The 19,911-nt window shown below is 34.6% G+C and overlaps 1 protein-coding gene across 1 annotated transcript in view; it reads left to right on the forward strand.

The window, feature by feature from the left end:
* The window catches only part of r (carbamoyl-phosphate synthetase 2, aspartate transcarbamylase, and dihydroorotase rudimentary), a 489,668-nt gene that overhangs the window by 419,999 nt on the left and 49,758 nt on the right, over positions 1 to 19,911 (forward strand). The window contains exons 36-37 of the mRNA XM_090390424.1: positions 1,710 to 1,912; positions 5,489 to 5,566. Of these exons, the coding sequence (XP_090246550.1) occupies positions 1,710 to 1,912; positions 5,489 to 5,566 (281 nt within the window). The remainder of the gene's footprint in view (positions 1 to 1,709; positions 1,913 to 5,488; positions 5,567 to 19,911) is intronic.

A 19,911-nucleotide genomic window follows, 5' to 3' on the forward strand; every position in this document is an offset into this window, starting at 1 on the left:
TAGGGAATTTTATTATGTCTTCATTTTATTTTAATATCAACTCCATTGACTATCTCAGTCTCTTTGACAGCTCCTTGCAGCATGTCAGCTCTATGTGATTTTTTTTTTTTTTTTTTTTTGTATCATATTATTTTCTCCCACTTTCTCTGTTTCTCCTCTTGGCCATTACTGAACTAATGTTTTTTATTGTCAGAGTACCTGCCAAGTTTGAGTGTATTTAATCTATGGGTTCTCTCTACAGATTGTTCTAAATAGGAGTACTTTAATTTGAAACATCCTGTATATATTTTTTTACAAGGGTGTTTCAAAATAATACTCATGGTACAAATCTTACTTGAACCATAGAAATTTGGCATTACTCATTAACTATAATAAATTGCTATTTTTTTATAGCAGGGCTATGACATTTGTTGAGAAACCCCTAAAGCAGAGTGAATTTTGCACTCTTCCTTATGTACCAGCCACATGTTTTGATAGTCACTAATAATATGAATGCTAATGTTTGTTGTGATAATTATAGAACATCGCTTTAATTTCACATGTTACACCTGATAAAAATTATGAAAGATAGACGTGTGAGTAAGGCCACGAAAGTTAGAATTGTCAATGCAATGGTATTTCCAGTAGTGATGTATGGATGTGAAAGCTTATTAAGAAGAAAGATAGAAAGTGAATTGGTTCATGGGCTGCAAGAATGACCAATAAGGTTTTAGAGAATATAAAGACAGAATGGAGGCTAAACAGAAATTGATGTACTTTAGACATATTATGCAAGCTGATGAAACATTGGAAAATGCAGTTATGTTGGGGAAGATTGGAGGAATGAAAAGAAGAGGAAGACCACAAAGGAGTTGGGTGGACAACATAAAAGAACTTACCAACTTGAACTTACAATTACCTAAAGAAAGGATAAGAGGCCAAGTAAGATGGAGAGCCTTTGTTCACAAGATCACCAGCACCAAGAGTTGAAAACGACTGGATGGCACATAACAACAATGTTTATTGTTTTACATTTAAAAAAAAAAAAAAAAAAGTTGCCTATAATCCATTCGAGAATCAGAAGTCTTGAGATTGTCAACAATAGCAACTTTTCAGAAATCTGAGTCTATAAAATTCATGGCTAATGCAGTAAATTTGGACAATTAAGTGGAGATCTGAAAGAACAACATCTTGGCAGTGTCTCATCAAAAGGAAAAATTAGGCATAACTGCATGTCTCTTTTGCAAACCTCAACATGGAATCCTTTTATGCCTTAGTTTCTCATTGTGACTTATCATCAAAGCAATCCACTGTGTTAAAGAATCCATCATTGTTATTCTTTTTCACAGTTCCCTCAGTAGGAACCAAGGATTAATGTTACATGATATCTGAAATCTTGTTTATGATCTCTAAGCAACTGAGTTGAGTTATGCTTACAATCATATGTGAAAGGTCTTCAAGAGAACATATAATTCATGCTTTTTTTCCTCCATAACAGTTTGTATTATTAACAGTTTAGTTTCAGATTAATTATATCCTGTGCTCTTTATTATGAATTTATCCTGAAGAATCTACCTGCTGATGGGTAGTAAAACTGTCAGATTAATAGCTGTTGTAAAATTTAACATAATAAAAATCTTAGTTTTTATAGATATATTCAAAATGCATATTTGTTCACACTGGGGAAGGGGGGGATTCTACCAATAACTAAATCAAAATTTTATTTTTAGAATCAAGTCACTTGCAACAACCACTAGATAAAGATCGTCCTAAAGAGCAAATTATGGATGGACATGGCAGTTTAGGTCGTTCCTCAGATTTGTTTTTGTCATTTAATACTCCAGTGCATAGTGCTTTTCAACCCTTCACATCTATTCATCACGGACTCCAAGGGCAACATGTTATTAGCGTTGATGGCTTCCACAGGGATCAGGTAATATTAAAAAATAATTTATTAAAAAGAATTTCCTTTTAAAAATATTGTTCAGAATTCTGTGATTTGAATAATTAGTAAAGAACCTATGAGGATTTTAAAAAAATTGAGTCTTGTGACTGAAACTTTTTTTTTATAATAAAATGAACAAAAAATGCTGATCAAAAACTAAAATCTTGATCATTTCCTGGCACATGTACTAGATATTGTGACAATCTAATATGTTTAAAATTCATTACTTGTAGCAATTTTCTGTTATCTGTTATTGTTTAAACTGATCCCAATCTTAAAGATTGGGATGTTTAAGCACGTACATAATTTTATTGTGAGGATTGGGACATCTAATCAAAGCAAAATCCTGGATAGAGTTTGAAGTAAGAAGAGTTCTTTTATGTATAAGATGAATGCAGACAATAGAATAGAGCCTGGGGCACTCTTTGTATTGGTAGAGCTCTCTGGAATTTTCTCTACCAATACAAAGAGTGTTCCAGGCTCTACAATACCATCATGGTGCCATGAAAGACTTAGAAAAACTAGTTACATTTTCAAAGGATAAGAAGCAGACTTTAGGATATCAGTTTGGCAGAATGCTCCTGAGCTGGACTCTGGCTTCTTTTCCAAAACCTTGCTTTGGGGGCCTCGAGTAAGTAAGGTGTCTTTCATCAAGTTATGGTCATCAAACACCTATTGGGTCTAGGTAGAATTTCCTCCAATTAGAAAAATATCATCCTCTTTTGCAGTGAGAATACTTTTCTCACTGATTTTGCCAGAATTTTTTTGATTGAAACTGGCCACATCCTGAAAAGATGGAGTTGACTAGTAGATTGTATATTGTGTTTTTTATATATCTGTCATTTTCTAGCTGTTTCCTGACTATGGGGATCAGTTAGTGCAAAAAATTCAGCCATTTACAATTAACTCGCTGCCACAGTTGCTTCTTCAGATTCTTTGTGTACAGAAGAAAAAAAAAAAATCCATATAGTACCTAAAGTAGCCATATGGTAATTTCTGCAATACTGAATTGGCAGAAGAATGTTATACAGTCATCTAGATGTAGATTGGAAGGAAAAGAGATGACATGGCAGGAAGGAAATGGAATTTATACACCTACTGAGAGATAATTATTTCAGGCAACTTGTAGTAGAGGGGACTTCAGGTGCAAGAGTATTGGACCTGGTCATAGGATCAGAAAAGCTATCAGTAACTAAGATGGCCACATTACCTCCAATTGGGGAAAGTGACCATGCAGTCTTGACTTGGAGGATTGTAAAAAATTAGGAATATTATACTTAGTAGGAAGCTTGAAGCTGTGCCATGACATAAAATTCTGCAAGGATGTTAGTAGTGCATGGAAAATAGTTAAGGGGCATCTAGAGAAAGGTATATTAAATTATATACCTAAGGTGAAGAGGGTTAATCAGGTAGGAGTTAGATGGATGAATATTATCATTAAGCATGGATTTCTGAAAAAGAAAATGGTGTAGATGGTATATATAAGGAGAAAGATGATCAGCATACTCATGAATGGTACAAGGATCAGGCAAAGGAAGGCAAAATCAGATTACAAGAAGAAACTAGCCGAACAGGCCAAAGGAAATCCCAATATGGCAAGTAAGAGGAAGAACGGCTATGGAAGAATAATTTTAATGAGCGCTGATGGTCACAAGGTGATAGAAGCAGGTAGTTGAGTTACTGAGTGACCACTTTGCAAGGATATATTATACAAGTGAGGTTAATGCTATGATAAATGTGACAGAGTTATGTGGGAACAGAGGTGGATGATTTGAAAGTTCTTAGGATATTGCAGAATCTCTATAAATACAGCTGTAGGTTTATATGGGATATCAACTTGCATTTTGTGGAAATGTGCAAGTGAACTCCCAATGCCTCTGACTAGGCTCTTGAATTTAAGTCTCAGCTCTGGTAGAGTTCCAAGGGAGATGGAAAGAGGGCAAAATAATTCCCTTGTATAAGGAAGGTTCAGTTCAAAGACTGCAGTAGCAAATTATAGACTGATCAGTATCTCAGTAGTGGTGACAAATGTACTAAGAAATTGTTGGTCAAAAAGAGAATTCAAGAATGGGTGGATAAGAATGACTATATGAAGAGTAGCATGATTTTGTTGGGGGGGGGGGATGCCTTAGTAATTTATAACTTTTTATAATAGAGTAACAGCTGAGTTGAATAAAGGAAATGGCTACACAATGATTCTGCTGGATTATGCAAAGGCATTTGGCCAAATACTGCATGGAACTCTTATGCAAATTAGAATAAATGGGAATGGATATGACACTGGTTATGTGTAAAAGAGGGTGCTCCTTGACAAATATCAGAAAGTGGTATATGGAGGAGTAAAATCCAGACAAAAACAAGTAAGTATACTGCAATGTTCAGTGCTAGAACAACTACTGTTTAATTTATACATAAACAATATAGGCAATAGCCCAAAAGGAAATATTCAGTTATTTGTTGATGATGCAAAATTAGGTAGAGCAGTAGTAGTAGTGAATCAAAGTAATGTGGAGATCTTGCAGGATGATTTAAATAGGCCAGTATGGGCAAAAGATAATAGGTATCAGTTTAATGTGGAGAAATGTAAAGTTATGCATTTTGGAATAAATACATTACATACTGCACATCACATTGATGGAACAGTACCCCAGGAAATAGATGAAGCCAAGATTTAGGACTGGTGGTAGATAGTTGAGTTTAGAGGATATATTGCTGGGATGGCTCATAAGATTACTTGGCTATTGAAGAACATTCTAGACTAGCTTCCTCCCAATTTCCAAAAGTTATAGCTAAAGATGTGTTTCACCTACTATCTTTTGGGAATAAAACAGCATTATTTATTTTTAAAAATCAGTTAATGACTTATTTCCTTATGGAGAGTAAGTGAGACTATTTCCTCCCTATCTGACTTTTTGGAGACTGAGTGGACAGTTCAGTCTTCGCCAGTAGCCAGATAGCTGACCCAAGACTGTCACTAATTATAAGCAGCATCTGATATGGAAAAGAGTTACAATTATTGCCATCTCATCGTCCCTAAATCTAACAAGATATGTTATTTTCTTTCAGAAAATAACATATCTTGTTAGATATGTTAATAAGAAAATAACATATTCTGAGAAAAAACCTACTTGACCATGCCAGAGATTAACTGACTCAGGGACTGGTCAAAGAAAGGTTATGAAATGTTCCTCTAGTCAATAACTAGAATTATTGAGTAACTAGATTTGAACTTCAGTATCTTCAAGTGGCCTAGCACAGATAATGCAAACACTTTTTCCACTGAGATATACATGTCTAACTTATTTTATTTAAATTGAATATTAATATATTTTTCATATGCATCATTCTCTCATCTGCTGCATTAATGTCTGTTTTTTTTTAACTGATAGTGCCAAGCATAAATTTCTGCAAATTAAAACTATAAAAGTATTGTTTAAGTAATAGTTTGCTTTCTTTTGTTAGGATAGAAGTAGGCAAACATGTTTTGAAGGAAAAAAAATAACTTTAAATCTTGTTTTCATTTAAAATTATATTCAGTTAATTTTTTTCAATTTTTCTTTCCAGCTGCATGCACTTTTTAATCTTGCACATACATTTCATATGTGTGTTCAGAAAGACAGACCATTAGATCATGTATTAAAGGTTGGTATATTTTATTTGTTGTAATATTATTTCCAAGAAGCAAGTACATGCATTTATAAACAAATTTTAATTTGAAAATTTCAGATTGTTTACAGTAATAATTTTTCCAAATGAAATTGACTGAGATCTTAATCATAATTATCCTAATAAATAAGCCCATAAAACTGAAATAGCTGTATATCTGGATAAGGCTGTCAGTATATCATACAGTAACTTTTAATTTGAGTAAAAGTACTGAACAGTGTAACAAACACAAATTTTATAAACCTCATTAATTAGTATACTCAAAGCTCTATAGCAAACTCATAGAGACTGGTGTTAAGAAGTTTTAAATGACAGTTCCACCCACAGCTAAAAAATAAATAAATTGAAAAAAAAATTCACATTTGATGTTCATAGATGCCATATGGTATCTCCTGTACCTCACTGGGTTTTGGGGTGATGCCTTTTGCTAGAAGAAGTGGTAGGGTTGCAGATGTCTTTTCCGCATAGTAATCGACAATCACAAACATTCATGTCCTGGGTGGGATTCGAACCTGCAGCCTCTTGGCTGGAGAGCGGATCCGCTAGCCACTCAGCCAACTGGGCTGACAGCTGCATAACTTAATTATTGTGGTTGTAACAGTATCTGGTTTTGGATATTAACCATAAAGTCATCATCATTATTAGTGTTCTGTCTCTTGACAGGTCCAACAGTATCTCAGCAAAATCTCTTCCTCCAATTTCTTGCTTCCTCCTTCATTACTTGAATATCCTCTTGTGCCCATTATATCATCAAGCATCATTAGTTGTCTCCTTCCTCTAGGTTGGTTTCCTTCAATTTTCCCTTCTATCATTCTTTTCAATAGGCCGTCTTCTCTTAACACATGTCCTATCCAATTGATTTCTTTGTATTATGGTCTTTAGTAAATTCCTTACTTATTCATTGGTAATTTTTTCAGTCCACTTTATTTTCTCCATTCTTCTCCATAACCATATTTCAAATGCCTCCAACACTTTAGCTTCTTTCTTCCCAATTGTCCATGTTTTCGACCAATATAAAATTATACTCCAAATATTAAATTTTTATTTATTTTATTAATAAACAAATTTTTCTACTATAAAATGCATATTTTCCTTTGTTAATTCTTTCTTTTATTTCCATGTCACATTTTCCATTTTCTTGTATTATACTACCAAGGTATTTTAATAGTCTCACTTGTGCTACATTTTCTCCATTCATCATCACCTTAACACTTCCTGGTTTCCTGGAAATTCTCATCACTTTTGTTTTCTTTGTGTTCATTTTCATACCATATTTTTTGCATATACTTTCAATTTTTTTTATTAGATGCTGTAGTTCATCTTCATTATTAGCTAATATTGCTTGACCATCTGCAAATCTATTATTTTGTATTGTTCTTCCTCCAATAGTGATTCCTTTTTTCTTTTCATCAAATGCTTCTTTTATCATTTCTTCTCCAAATATATTGAAAAGTGTCAGTGACAGGCAGCATTCTTGTCTCACACCTCTACCAATCACACATTTTTTTAGTTTTTTTCTACTTTTGTCTTCTTTATTGGTAGTCTGGTTCATATATAATTCAACTATTAACCTTCAGTCTCTCCAATCTAATCCTATTTTATGTAAACACTTCCATCATCTGTTTGCATTTCACCATGTCAAATGCTTTTTCAAGATCGATGAAAGATATATAAACTTCTTTATTTACTTCTATATTCCTTTTGCATATAGACCTCTTTACTCCAATTGCATCTCTAGTTCCTCTGTCTTTTCTAAATCCAAACTGATCATCCTCCAGAAAATACTCCACTCTATTATACAGTTGTCGATTCAGTATTCTTAGAAGTACTTTAGAGGCATGCAAGAGTATGTTTATAGTTCTATAGTCACTGCACTTAGTAGGATTGCTTTTCTTTTCAATTGGTATAAGAATACTCTGTAAAAAATCTTAGGATTTCTCTTCTCAGTTCATTGTTTAATACTTTGTATTTTCTTCTTCAGTGTTTACATTTTTCCATCTTCTTTCTTCTATTTTACTTATCATTTCATTTGTAATCCATGGTTTCTTAATTCTTCTTCTTAACCATAAAGTATAGTGTTGAGTTTTCAGTAGGCTGACTTAGTTCACTCATATCAGTTATTATTAAACTGTGTTTATATAAATTGTGGAAGAGAAACTTAACAAGATGGGTCAGGCCAAATAGAGGTAGAGGTTGTCAAAATTAAATTTTCACTGGACAACAAATAGGTGAGAAATTGTGGGATTATATAAGGGATCTATACTTAGGTTTTCTAGATCTGGAAAACTCGTATGACAAGGTGCCTAGAGGAAAGATTTAAAAAAAAAAAATTTATGGGGCAAATGGAACATTCTACAGAGCAATATTGTAGTCTATATTTAAGTTGTAGTTCAGCAGTTAGAATTGAAGGAAATACACAAAGATTCTAAAATCATGTTTGAGACAATGATATACATTATCTCTATGCTTATTCATCATCTATGTGGATCATATTATAAAAGTGACATTAAACTTGATATTAGCATTGGAGATATCAAACTTAGCTTTATGCAAATTATACTGTATGCAGAAACAAATCCTGTGCGAGTCTCCAGGATTCTCTAACTAAACTGTAAAAAATAGTTGTAACAAATTTGGCATGAAAATAAGCAATAAAAAGACCAAAACTATAAAAATAGGTAGGACTGTAAAAAAACTTCAACTGAATTCTCAGTGTAGAACTTATAGAACAAATAAACTATCCCAGATATTTAGGCACAGTTTTTAGTGAAGATGGCAAATTAAATATGGAAAAGACAACAGAATAAGCAAAGCTGGTATGGTGGAGAACCAGTTGAATATATTTATATGGAATAAGAGTTTTAACTTATTGATCTGGGTTAAAAATAAAGCACTTGATCAAAGACTAGAAACAACAGATATGAAATTTCTGAGAACAATTACAGGAATGAACAGATGATATCAATGACAGAATCATATTAAAAATGAAGATATTATTAACAGGAACTTGGCAAAAGGACTACCAAAATCTGCATGAATGGACACCGTAAAAGTGGCTTAGAAGAAATGGTTAATTCTAGTCATTTATGATTTTGTTTCTGGAGAGTAATAACCTTTCTTTCAAGACACAATCTGGCTTCAAGACATCTGACATTAGAATTAATTTCTCATTAGACTGCAAACATCCATATTTCCTCAGATATATGTACTTAATGTTGGTTTTCTTTAGCATGGAAAACTTCTATCCCTTGGAGTTTGCCCTACAAACCACACCTTCCAAATCCATTTGAGATATATTCTCCCAACCCTGTCTCCAAGAAGAGGGAGTCCCATAGGGCTTCATTTTAAGTATTGTGAAAAATATCCTATAAGATAACTTTACCATCTTTTGATGACTTTGTTTGCTTACACTTGGTTAAAGGATTAAACAAAAATATAATTTCTTAGTATCTTTAATTTACCATCTTTTGTCATTCCTTCAGGTATTGTTAGCAGTGACATATTGTCTTTCAGGATCATAGACAGTCACAGTAGGCCATTAAAACATGTAGGTTCTTTTCAATGGACTTAGTTTTTACCCCATTTAGAAAATCAGTTGCACTCTTTTGTTGCAAATATAATCTTCACCCTGACCTAGAGCTGAAACTGGAATGTTAAACCCAGTTGCAACAGAGACAAAGTTCTTGGGACTCATATTTGATAAAATAATTAACATTCTTGCTTCACATTTATCAGTTGTGGGATAAGTGCTGGAGAGCAAGAAATGCCTTGTCTTCCACCTTTTCTAGGATGATTTTCTTTGCTACATCTCGCTATCAAGAACTTATCCCATCACAATTCAATTATGGACCCAAATCTATCTTGAGATGGATGATATGATTTGGTTATTAGATCATATCAACATCAGATAGCTGGAATCACAGTTGGAGCATTTTGAATGTCACCTGTTCCTAGCTTTATATTGAAGTAAACATACTACTGCTCTTGTTTTGATGACAACTAAAATAAAATTCCCACCAGATCATTCTTCATGGACCTGTGTTTTTGGTTACATTTGGAAAACATGCATGGCTATCACACAAATATAACACATGCCTTGCTGCAAATAAAAGAATTAATACAAGCTCTAGCCATTACTGGATAATAATGCATGGATGCCTCTGCAAGTTAGGAACATTCCATCCCTCCCTCACTCTACCAGCAATTCTTTCAAAAAAAAATGAATCTATAAGTCTCTTATAATGCCTGCTGGGTATGGTTTTCCTTCTCATTTTGAAAGGCCATATATTTGATAATTTAGTTCTTTTAGTTGGGTGTGTAGATTGTGCATCTTCTTATTCCTGTATTGCTGCTTAATGTCGTTGTGCTTCTTTATCATTTCTTCAGTGGTTTGTATTACCCATTTCCTTTGAGAAGATGAAGTCTTGATGACTAAAGTTTTTGCTGCTACTTCATGGATGGATTTATACTATATGAGCAAAGCTGTGGGATGGTTCTTCAGGCATTGGGCCTTCTGTTAGTTTGTTTGGTAGAGCTTCTTTATACTGAGTTTGTGTGATATGAAGAGTTAGGTCATTCCAGTGATATTTATTTCTTATTCTTGTTTTAGGTTTAAGAGCAATGAGACAATTTTATATGTGCACTTACTATTCTGTGATTGGAGTTCCACACTGTTGTTTTGAGCTGATCTCACCCACTTTCTATTGATTAAAATATGATCCGTTTGTGATCTTGTTCCATTTGGATGTTCTCAGGTCCATTTTCTTCCAGAGTTGTGTGGAAATTAGCTCTGTAGTTTGACAAGGTTGAGTGTTGCATAGTTCAGCTAGAAGATATCCATTTTCATTTGTTGTATTGTGGTACGTTGAAATACACTAATATATTGTGTAATTCGTAACAACTGTTGCTTGTATTAAAGTCTTTTTACTATTTTATATTTTTTAATAATAATCTTTTGTAAAAAATTAAAATACACACGTGTGTGCCCATTAAATAAAGAGATAAAGTTCATATAAAAATAAAAAGCAACTGAGACAGGTGAATCAGTTATTTTGAATATAATCTCTCCTTAAGTCAATACAACATCACTCATGCAAATTTTCAAAGCAGTGCTAGTAGGTGTTTGAGTTTGGCAATCGCACTCTTTTTTGTGACTTCCACTGAGTCAATTTAGCATCCTTTGAATTTCATTTTCACTGTCAAAAAAAAAAAGTCCACCACTGCCAAATCCAGCAAACACTGGTAGATTTGGAAGCAAAAAACTGTTTCGCATTTAAACGCACATTGTACAGGCATTGTTATACAGAAACAGCCAGCCATTTGTTTGATTGTGCTTGTCTCTTGTATATCTCATGCATTGATTCAGATGTTACATGACAAAGAGTGGACTTTTACTGCAATTTCATTGGTCTGAACTGAGACAGACCTTCCTGGTCGTGAATAGTGCAAGCTACTCAAATTAATTTATTGAACTTGCTAATGTTTTACTAGTTTTCTATACAACAGAACAGCATCTCCAGAGTACAAATTGTAACTGTGACAAGCACAGTGATTAAACTAAATCATTAGAAACAATTCAAATTGTAACTGAAATAGAACTAATGTCCTAAAATGATATCCTCTGTGGGCCAGATAACCATTTGGAGAATTCAGGCTGTCTGGACTTGGAATATGTGTCTCCCAGATCTTAATTAATTAAGGAAATTAATTTCTGGGATATAGTCATTCTTAACTTTATGGTTATTCAGCCCATAGAGGCACCATATTGGATGTTAATTCTATTTCAGTTACAATTTGAATTGTTTCTAATGATTTAATTTAATGCCTGTGTGCTTGTCACAGCTATAATTTGCGTTCTGAATACACTGGGTAGAAAAACTATTGTTTAAGTTCATAAAATGTTTCTGTTTCAGTTACAATTTGAATTGTTTCTAACAATTTAATTTAATGCTGTGTACTCGTCGCAGCTATAATTTGCTCTTAATACACTGGGAGAAAAACTATTGTTTAAGTTCATAAAATGTTTCTGATGGAAGTTTGCCTTGTTTAAAATAGTTTTCCATTTTTGACACAAGGCACTGACACAGTCTGTTGCTCAAACAGATCAACACAAGAACTAATGAAGCTATTGCAATGTACAGGTGTTTGTTGTGAAAGAACCACTCTAGTGGCTAAAACAGTATACGATTTTGTCCAATTCTATTGACAGTATGCCTGTAAAGTACTACTAATAATAATAATGAAATAAATATCTGCCTCTTTATTTAATGGACATGGTATTCATTCAGTTACATTCAGAAAACTCAGGAGATATGGTAGAATTCACACACAATTGATGATCAAACTGATTAAGAAAGGATGAGAAATTCTCCTCCCTATCTGCTTTTGGGCAAAGGCATGTGGATACTGGAGAAGGCAAATAATTGTCAGAATTATGGAATATTAGTCATGAATATGAACTGAGGGAATTTAGATTACAATTTATGGAGATGAGGCAGTAGAGTAGAGATGTACATTAGAGAGAGAGAAGCTGCAGTTTTAAGGAAAGGCACTTCATAGAACTGTTATAGGATACATACTCATTCAGTTTAGTAAAAACTGAAATTTGAATTTCAACTGGGATGCAAGGAACCTTTATTAATGCCGTTTCAACTGAAGGGTAGTTAGCTGATCTCTTACACGGGTAATCTAGAAATTCTGGTTAGCCTGCCATTGCACAAAACTCATATGAGCCTAAATATGCATCCACAGATAGATATAAGAGCTCTTCCCTCTTAGCCTTAGGTGCTTTGGCATTGTGTGAATGGCCAACACTGACAGCTGAAACTAAAGAGGAAGCAGGCCAATTCACTCTTGAAATTTTGAGGTTGCAGCAGAGAAAACAATGAGAAAATTATTGAATGAAGAATTGATAGGCAAGTACTGCAGGACTTTTGCTGTAGTAAACTTCTAGAGACCACTGAAATAGTTTGTTATATTACAAAATTCACTATAGTGAATTTAGAGAAAAGAAAACTGATCCTTCCCATTTTCCAAGAAACAGAGGCAATGGCAGGAAACAGAACCAGAGGCATTGGAAGGAAATCATACATTGACAACAGAACATAGATTAGCATGAACCATACAGAAAGTGCACAAAATGACAACAGGGGGGGGGAGTACAAATGCAAGCAATAATGGGAGACATATAAGAATCAAGAGAACTAGAAGGGTTTCAAATTCTAAAAATGAAAGTCAAATTTCAAAGTGTTATGTTTGATTCCACTGACCAAGCTTGAAGAGAAACAAATCATTCTCCTCCCCCTCCAATCAGAATCCCTGACAATCCTCTTCATTTATTCAATACTGGATCTTTCCTGGCCAATTCTTTCAGGTACACTGAGTTGTCTGCTCTTCTTGGTAATTCAGATCACAATCTCATCCAAGTTTCCTCTTTGGTGGAATATCTTCCCCTCATCCATTCACATTAATAATATATATATACCTGAGAAGGTTTAATGCAGTGTAATGAAACAGCTTTAAAATATATCAAATTTCACTGGATGAGTGAAATTTGGCATTTTATGTTTTTGCATAATATTTTATGCAAGTGGCATATTTGTCTTTTAATGTATTCTTTTAAAGAAATAGATGCTCTTACATTTTCTGTAGTTTGCATACGAATAAATAAATAATTAAATCCATTCACATCATCATCATGTAGTCTGGCACTACAACATCAAGTGGTAAGATCTCTAACTTTTACTCTTCCTTTCTATGATAAAATTTAGTCAATGGTTTGGACCAAAACTTAGCTTAATTTACAGCCTATACTGAGGCCCTTGTAAAAGGGCTAAATATAGAACCCTTATACCCATGCCATTTGTACCTTCCAGGAGTGGTGGGGGCTTGCAAAAACCATTGGGCATAACTTTTGTGCATCTATGCTTTTACCTCTTTCTCACCCAAATGGTAGCATTGCAACATCACCTGAAGATAAAGCAGACCTTCTGGCATCATTCTTCTCATCTTACTCATAGCTAGATGGAGCATCTTTACCTGAAACATTGCATTGTATACCTCCTGTAGTTCTGCCAGGCATCAGAAAATCTTGAACCTGGATACTTTTAACACCAAAAAAGCTTCTGGTCCTGATGGGATCCTACCAGTTGTGAAAAAATGTGCTCCTGAACTAACACCTGTTCATTATCATCTATGCACTATATTATAATTAAAGATTCCAAGAAATTATATTCTTGTTTAATCCTTTATCCAAGTGTAAGCAAACAAAGTTGATGCATGAAGTGTCTTCACAACTAGGTTACTCATATGACTGATGACTTCACATTAATTGCCTTAGTATCCCATAATGTAAAGCACACATCCTTTCAAGGGTATATAATGTTGTGCATTATGGGAAGGACCTTCTGAGATTAGTTTTGACCATTATTAAAGTACTGTTAAAGTACATTATTAAAGTGTCTGATCACTCAGCTTTTGGCATGTCTCCAAAAGCTGAGTGATCTACAAGATCACTACTAAACTCATCACTTCAGGATATGAAACTCAGTGACAGGCTAAAGCCTGTCACTGAGTACAGCTTTCAACATCTAATAATGTGTTATACCTTTTCACTTCAGTAAAGTATTAAATAAGAATATAATTTCTTGGCATCTCGAATTTATTAACCAGAAAGTGAAAAAACTTTCCAAACTGTATATTATGCTTGGCTGGCATCCATTTAACAACAAAAAGGCTTCTGATCCTGATGGGATCCTACCAGTTGTGAAAAAAATGTGCTCCTGAACTAACACCTGTTCTTTATCATCTATACCAGCGCATCCCAAACTGTGGGCCACGGCCCCCCTTGGGGGCTGTTAATTTTGTTGAGAGTGGGGCCGTGAAATAATGAAACCAATTTTAAATGTTTTAGGACTACGTGTGCCATGTCAAATGTGTACGTATGTAAGATGCTAAAGATGTAATATTTGCATCTGATTTTTGTAATTTTCGCTGTGCATGTTTTGTATCAAATATAAATACATTGCATTCTTATTGGTTAAACCAAAATAAAAAATGATGGTACAACATGACAAAATTTCATGCTGGCTGGGGCGTCGCCCAGTTAAACAAGGCCCTTGTTGTTTTAGCCAGGGAACCAAGGCGAACAGTGAAAAGTCAGTTATTGGAACAAATCTGAAAACACACCCCAACTCAACATCACCAGAGTTAAAGATCGATACTATCGACATAAGAAACATGAATGGCAAAGAAATGGAGCTAACTGAGGAATTAGATAAGTACCAGATCGACATAATTGACTGAAACAAAAAAAGACAAAAACTGGTGAGATCTTTCTGAGCAATAAATACAAAATGTTATATTCAGGCAATGACAATCAAGGAAAAGAAGGAGTAGCCATAGTATTCAACACAAAATACAAGGCTAATCTTCTTGAATGGCGGGCAGTGTCAAGTAGAGTGATGTAGGCAAATATGAGAATGGGGGAACTGGACAATGAGACCTATTTGTGCCTATGGTCCCACAGAAGGTTCTACTAAGGTAGAAGTGGAGAAATTTTTTGATGCTTTAGAAAAAGCAACTGACACAATGAAAAAGTAAAACTTGGTCTCCTTGTTGGGGATCTGAAGAGCACAGTAGGAAATTATTGTCAGACATAAAAAAATATTTTGGGAAAATTTGGAGAAAAGAGCAAAGCTAATAATAATGGCAAATATCTGTTGGATTTCTGCTCAGGACATGGACTGGTTATTACTAACACCATGTTCCAACATAAAAATGTGCACAAATTCACATGAAGAGAAGAGGCAAGGAATAAGAAAAGTCTCATTGACTATGTTATTGTTGATAGTGATGTTTTCTCCCTGGTGCAGACACCAGAGTGTACAGAGGATTTGAAATTGGAAGCGATCACTATTTAGTCTTAAGCAGGATAAAATTGAATTTCATATTGAAAAGAATAACATGCAAGAAAGTTTTAAAGCGAATAAAAGTTGAGCTCTCAGATGTGAATTGTAGACTAAAATACATACACAAAGATTATTGAAGAAAAAATGTAAGAGTTTGAGAACAGGAACCAAACCTTGGAGATTCAGTGTCAACCCTTGAAGAAAACCCTGATTGATTCAGCCAGAGAGGCATGTGGTGAGGTTGTATGCAAGGATAGAAATATCAGGACTCCATGGTGGACACAGGAAGTTAAAGAGGCAGCGAAAGAAAAGAAGAAATCATATCAAAAGTTCCTGGCAAATTAAGTCAGCTTTTGCTCTTAGAGAATACAGAGACAAATGTAAGAAAGCGAAAAATTGTGTAAAACTAGCTAAACAAAAGTCATGGGAAGACTTTGGTAAGATATTCTGGAGGTTGTTGAAGAATCTTAGAAATGGAGGAAAGAGTGCTGTAAAAGGAGTTAGAGATGATAAAGGTGACATGAAAACAGGAGAAAAAGATATCCTTGAAGTATGGAGTAATTACTTTGAAAAATTGCTAAATGAACAAGCAGTGATAGCACAGTGGTAAAAAACACTCAACAGGCATATAGTCAAGAATACATATCTATACTTGAAGTAGAAAAAGCCATCAAAAGCTTGAAATGTGGAAAGGCAGCAGGAGTAGATGATATTCGACCAGAAATGCTGAAGTATGGTAGTATAAAACTCTTACAGTGGTTGCACTGCATAATTCAGAAAACCTGGAGGGGCGAATTCCCGATGATTGGAATAGAGCTCTAATAGCCCATATATAAAAAGGGAAATAAAACTGAATGTGAGAATTACAGAGGTATTTCCCTACTGAGTGTTCCTGGCAAAGATTTATGCCAGTATACTTGAGAAACTGGTTGAGAAGAATTGTGGAAGAAAAACTTGGTGAAGAACAAGCTGGATTCAGGCCAAATAGAGGCTGTCAGGATCAGATCTTCACTTTACGACAAATAGTCGAGAAAGCATGGGAATATAACAGAGATCTGTATTTAAGTTTTGTCAATCTGGAAAAGGCATATGACAAGGTGCCAAGAGAGAAGCTATTCAATATGATACAGTTATATGGTGTCGATGGGGCATTATATCAAGCAATACTTAGTCTGTATTTGAGTTGTAAGTCGGCAGTTAGAATTGAAGGAAGTATAGGAAGACCGTTTAATGTTAAATCTGGTATGAGACAAGGATGTACATTATCACCTCTGTTATTCATTATCTATATGGATCACATTATGAAGGAAAGTGGTATTAAACATGATAATAGAATTGGAGATGTTAATGCCAGCTCTTTGCTTTATGCGGATGATGTTATACTTCTGAATAAATCCGCTACAAGTTTGCAAGATTCCCTGACTGAAATGAATAACTGTTGTAATAGATATGGTATGAAGGTCAGCATTAAAAAGACAATGAAAATAGGTAGAATTGTTGAAAATGTCAGCTGTTTTGTGAACGGGGGACCTGTGGAACAAGTAAAACATTTCAGCTACTTAGGCACGATTTTTAGTGAAGATTGTAAATTAAATATGCAAATAGACAACAGAATCAACAAAGTTGGTATGGTAAAAAGTCAGTTGAATAAATTCATATGGAATAAGAGAGAAATTAGTTGGTACACTAAATTTGCTGTATACAAGATAGTGTTCAAACCAGTTTTAACTTATGGATTTGAGAGCTGGGTCAGAAGTAAAACACTTGACCAAAGACTAGAGACCACAGATACGAGAGTCCTGAGAAAGATTAGAGGCGTGAACAGATGGCATCAGTGGCAATATCATATTAAAAACAAGGATATTAGGAAAGAACTTGACATTGTCGCTATCCAGGTGTGCATTAGCAGAGCTAATCTCAGGTGGTATGTTCACTTAAACAGAATGGGCAAGGAAAGATTAGCAAAACAATTGTTCTTTGCCAGGTTGGCAGGAAAACGACCCAGAGGAAGACCAAGATATATGTGGATTGATACAGTACAATGTGCCTTAAATGATAGAAATATAAGATCTGATAATGATAATATTGGAGTATTGACAAGTAATAGACTTATTTGGAAGAATATTGTAGATAGGAAGTTAGTAATGATGTAAATTTTTCATATAGTACTATCGTAGTCTGTACACCCCTTGAGAGTACATGTCAGGAATTTGATGATGAATATTATAATATATGTCTGTATTATGATTTTTTTTTCTCAATGGGGGCAGTGAAATATTTTAATTTTTCCAATGGGGCCTTGGCATCCATAAGTTTGGGAAGCACTGATCTATACACTATATTATAATTAAAGAGTCCAAAAAATTATATTCTTGTTTAATCCTTTATCCAAGTGTAAGCAAACAAAGTTTATGCATGAGGTATCTTCACAACTAGGTTAATCTAGGATATAGCATGGAAGCAAGTTCATGTATATCCAATTCTGAAAAAAGGACTGGGATTATAAGGGTCTACCATCTAATTGTTGATCTATTGCTCTCATTTTAGTGTCAGTGTTAATGGAGAAAGTCATCAGCTGTCAACTTGAGAATCAGATATGGAGAACTGTCAACCAATCAGTGACCAGTGTGGATTTTGCGAATCAAGATCAAATGTGAGAACAGTGTTTCAAGGTTGGGTGAATCTGAGATTTACTGTTAGGGGATTGAGATGAAGAGAAGTAATGTTTTGAATGGAAAAGAACACAAAGCTTGTTAGAGGCTGGGGAGACTGTGTATGTATATAAATTGTTTATCTCAGGATGTTGCACCTGACATTTCCAAGGCTTTTTTTTTTTTTTTTTAAGATATCCCAAAGATCACAGGATCTATAACACTGCAGTGCCATGTGTGAGCAAGTGATTAAGGAGAAAGAAGCAGCTTAATAGCGTGCTTCTTAAAGAATTGGAGTTTGTACTCAGGAAAAACTATACAGTGGGAGATTGTTCCAAAGAATGGAGATGGATGGGATGAAGAGTGTTAAGTTTGTTTGGTATGGTTAGAGTTAGAGAATGTTGGCTAGTGGCTGCTCTAGTTATTATGTGCATGGAAGAAAGTGGAGGAGTGGTAGTGGGCAATTCATTTTAGCAATTACCTTGAAAATACCTATAGAGTGCAAAAATATGGGAAAGTGAGTTGTTGGGAAAAGAGCCACCTATTAAACGCATTGCTCTCTTGTATTAAGAATTCTTAGTGGTTTCAGGTGCACCACTCAAATGTGAGAACAGTGTTCCAAGGTTGGGTGAATCTGAGCTTTAGTGTTAAGGGTTGAGAGGAAGAGAAGTAATGTTTGGAATGGAAAAGAACACAAAGCTTTTTAGATGCTGGGGAGGCTATGTATGTATATAACTTGTTTGTCTCAGGATAAAGTGGATATGACAGTCTGCCCATGAAGCAAAAGCTGATCTTGAAAGGAAATTATAACATTATCAAAAGTAAGAGGGAAATGAAGTAGGATCTTCCTTGTGGGTAATAAGTCAGGCTTAATTTTTATGGCATTGAACTTTAAAAAGTTATCTTCACCTCATTTGAGGATAATGAGGAAATCAGTGTTTAAGTCATAAGTTATGAAAGATCTTGAGGCTTCTATCATTTGAATACCACAGGGTTTCTCAAATGAGAAAGAGGAATGAAGAGTGCTGTCATTGGCAAAACTCTGAATAGGATTTGAAATCAAAGAGAGAATTACTATCACATCGATCTCTATCCCTTCAGTGCTTCCAAAATAGTTTTGCCTGTTTTCTTGTTACACACACACAATGTGTGTGTGTGTGTGTGTGTGTGTCATAATCACATTACTTCTCTCTCTCTCTCTCTCTCTGTTTGCTTACTCCTCTGTGCAAATCTCATACCTGTTCAACCTTGGAATAATGCTCTCACATTTAGTGTGATGCGGTTTGGTTGACTGCTGTTTGGTTGCAGTTTTTGTTTACTGGTCGATTGATGACTCACTCTCTCTCTGTCTTTCTCTCTCAAACTCTCCTCAGCCATTGTCTTATAGATGGTCAGTTTCCACATTGTCTCTTCTATAGATATTTCCATTGGTGCTGTTAAGCAGAACTAGCACCCATTATGCTTCCCATTTCTGTAAACCTGCTGGAACATAAGAAACAGCTGCCCAATATCATTGAGCTACAGATCCACTGAACCTGTTACTCCCAGTCATCTTTTATGCTATTAACCTCAGTTTTGTGGAACAGCCTTCCCCTTGAAGTATTCCTCAATGACTGTGACCCCCAGCTCTTTTTAAGGAGAAAATCAACAGATTATTTTGCTCTTGGTCTCAGCCTACATGTCATTTATTTGCTTTATAAGCCTTGTCGTCTCATGTGGGAATGATGAAAAAAAATTAATTTATGGCACTCAGTATGCACAT

This window comes from Typopeltis vanoorti, chromosome 3, assembly GCF_054136105.1.
Source record: "Typopeltis vanoorti isolate ZY-2024b chromosome 3, IOZ_Tvanoo_1.0, whole genome shotgun sequence".
Lineage (NCBI taxonomy): Eukaryota > Metazoa > Arthropoda > Arachnida > Uropygi > Thelyphonidae > Typopeltis > Typopeltis vanoorti.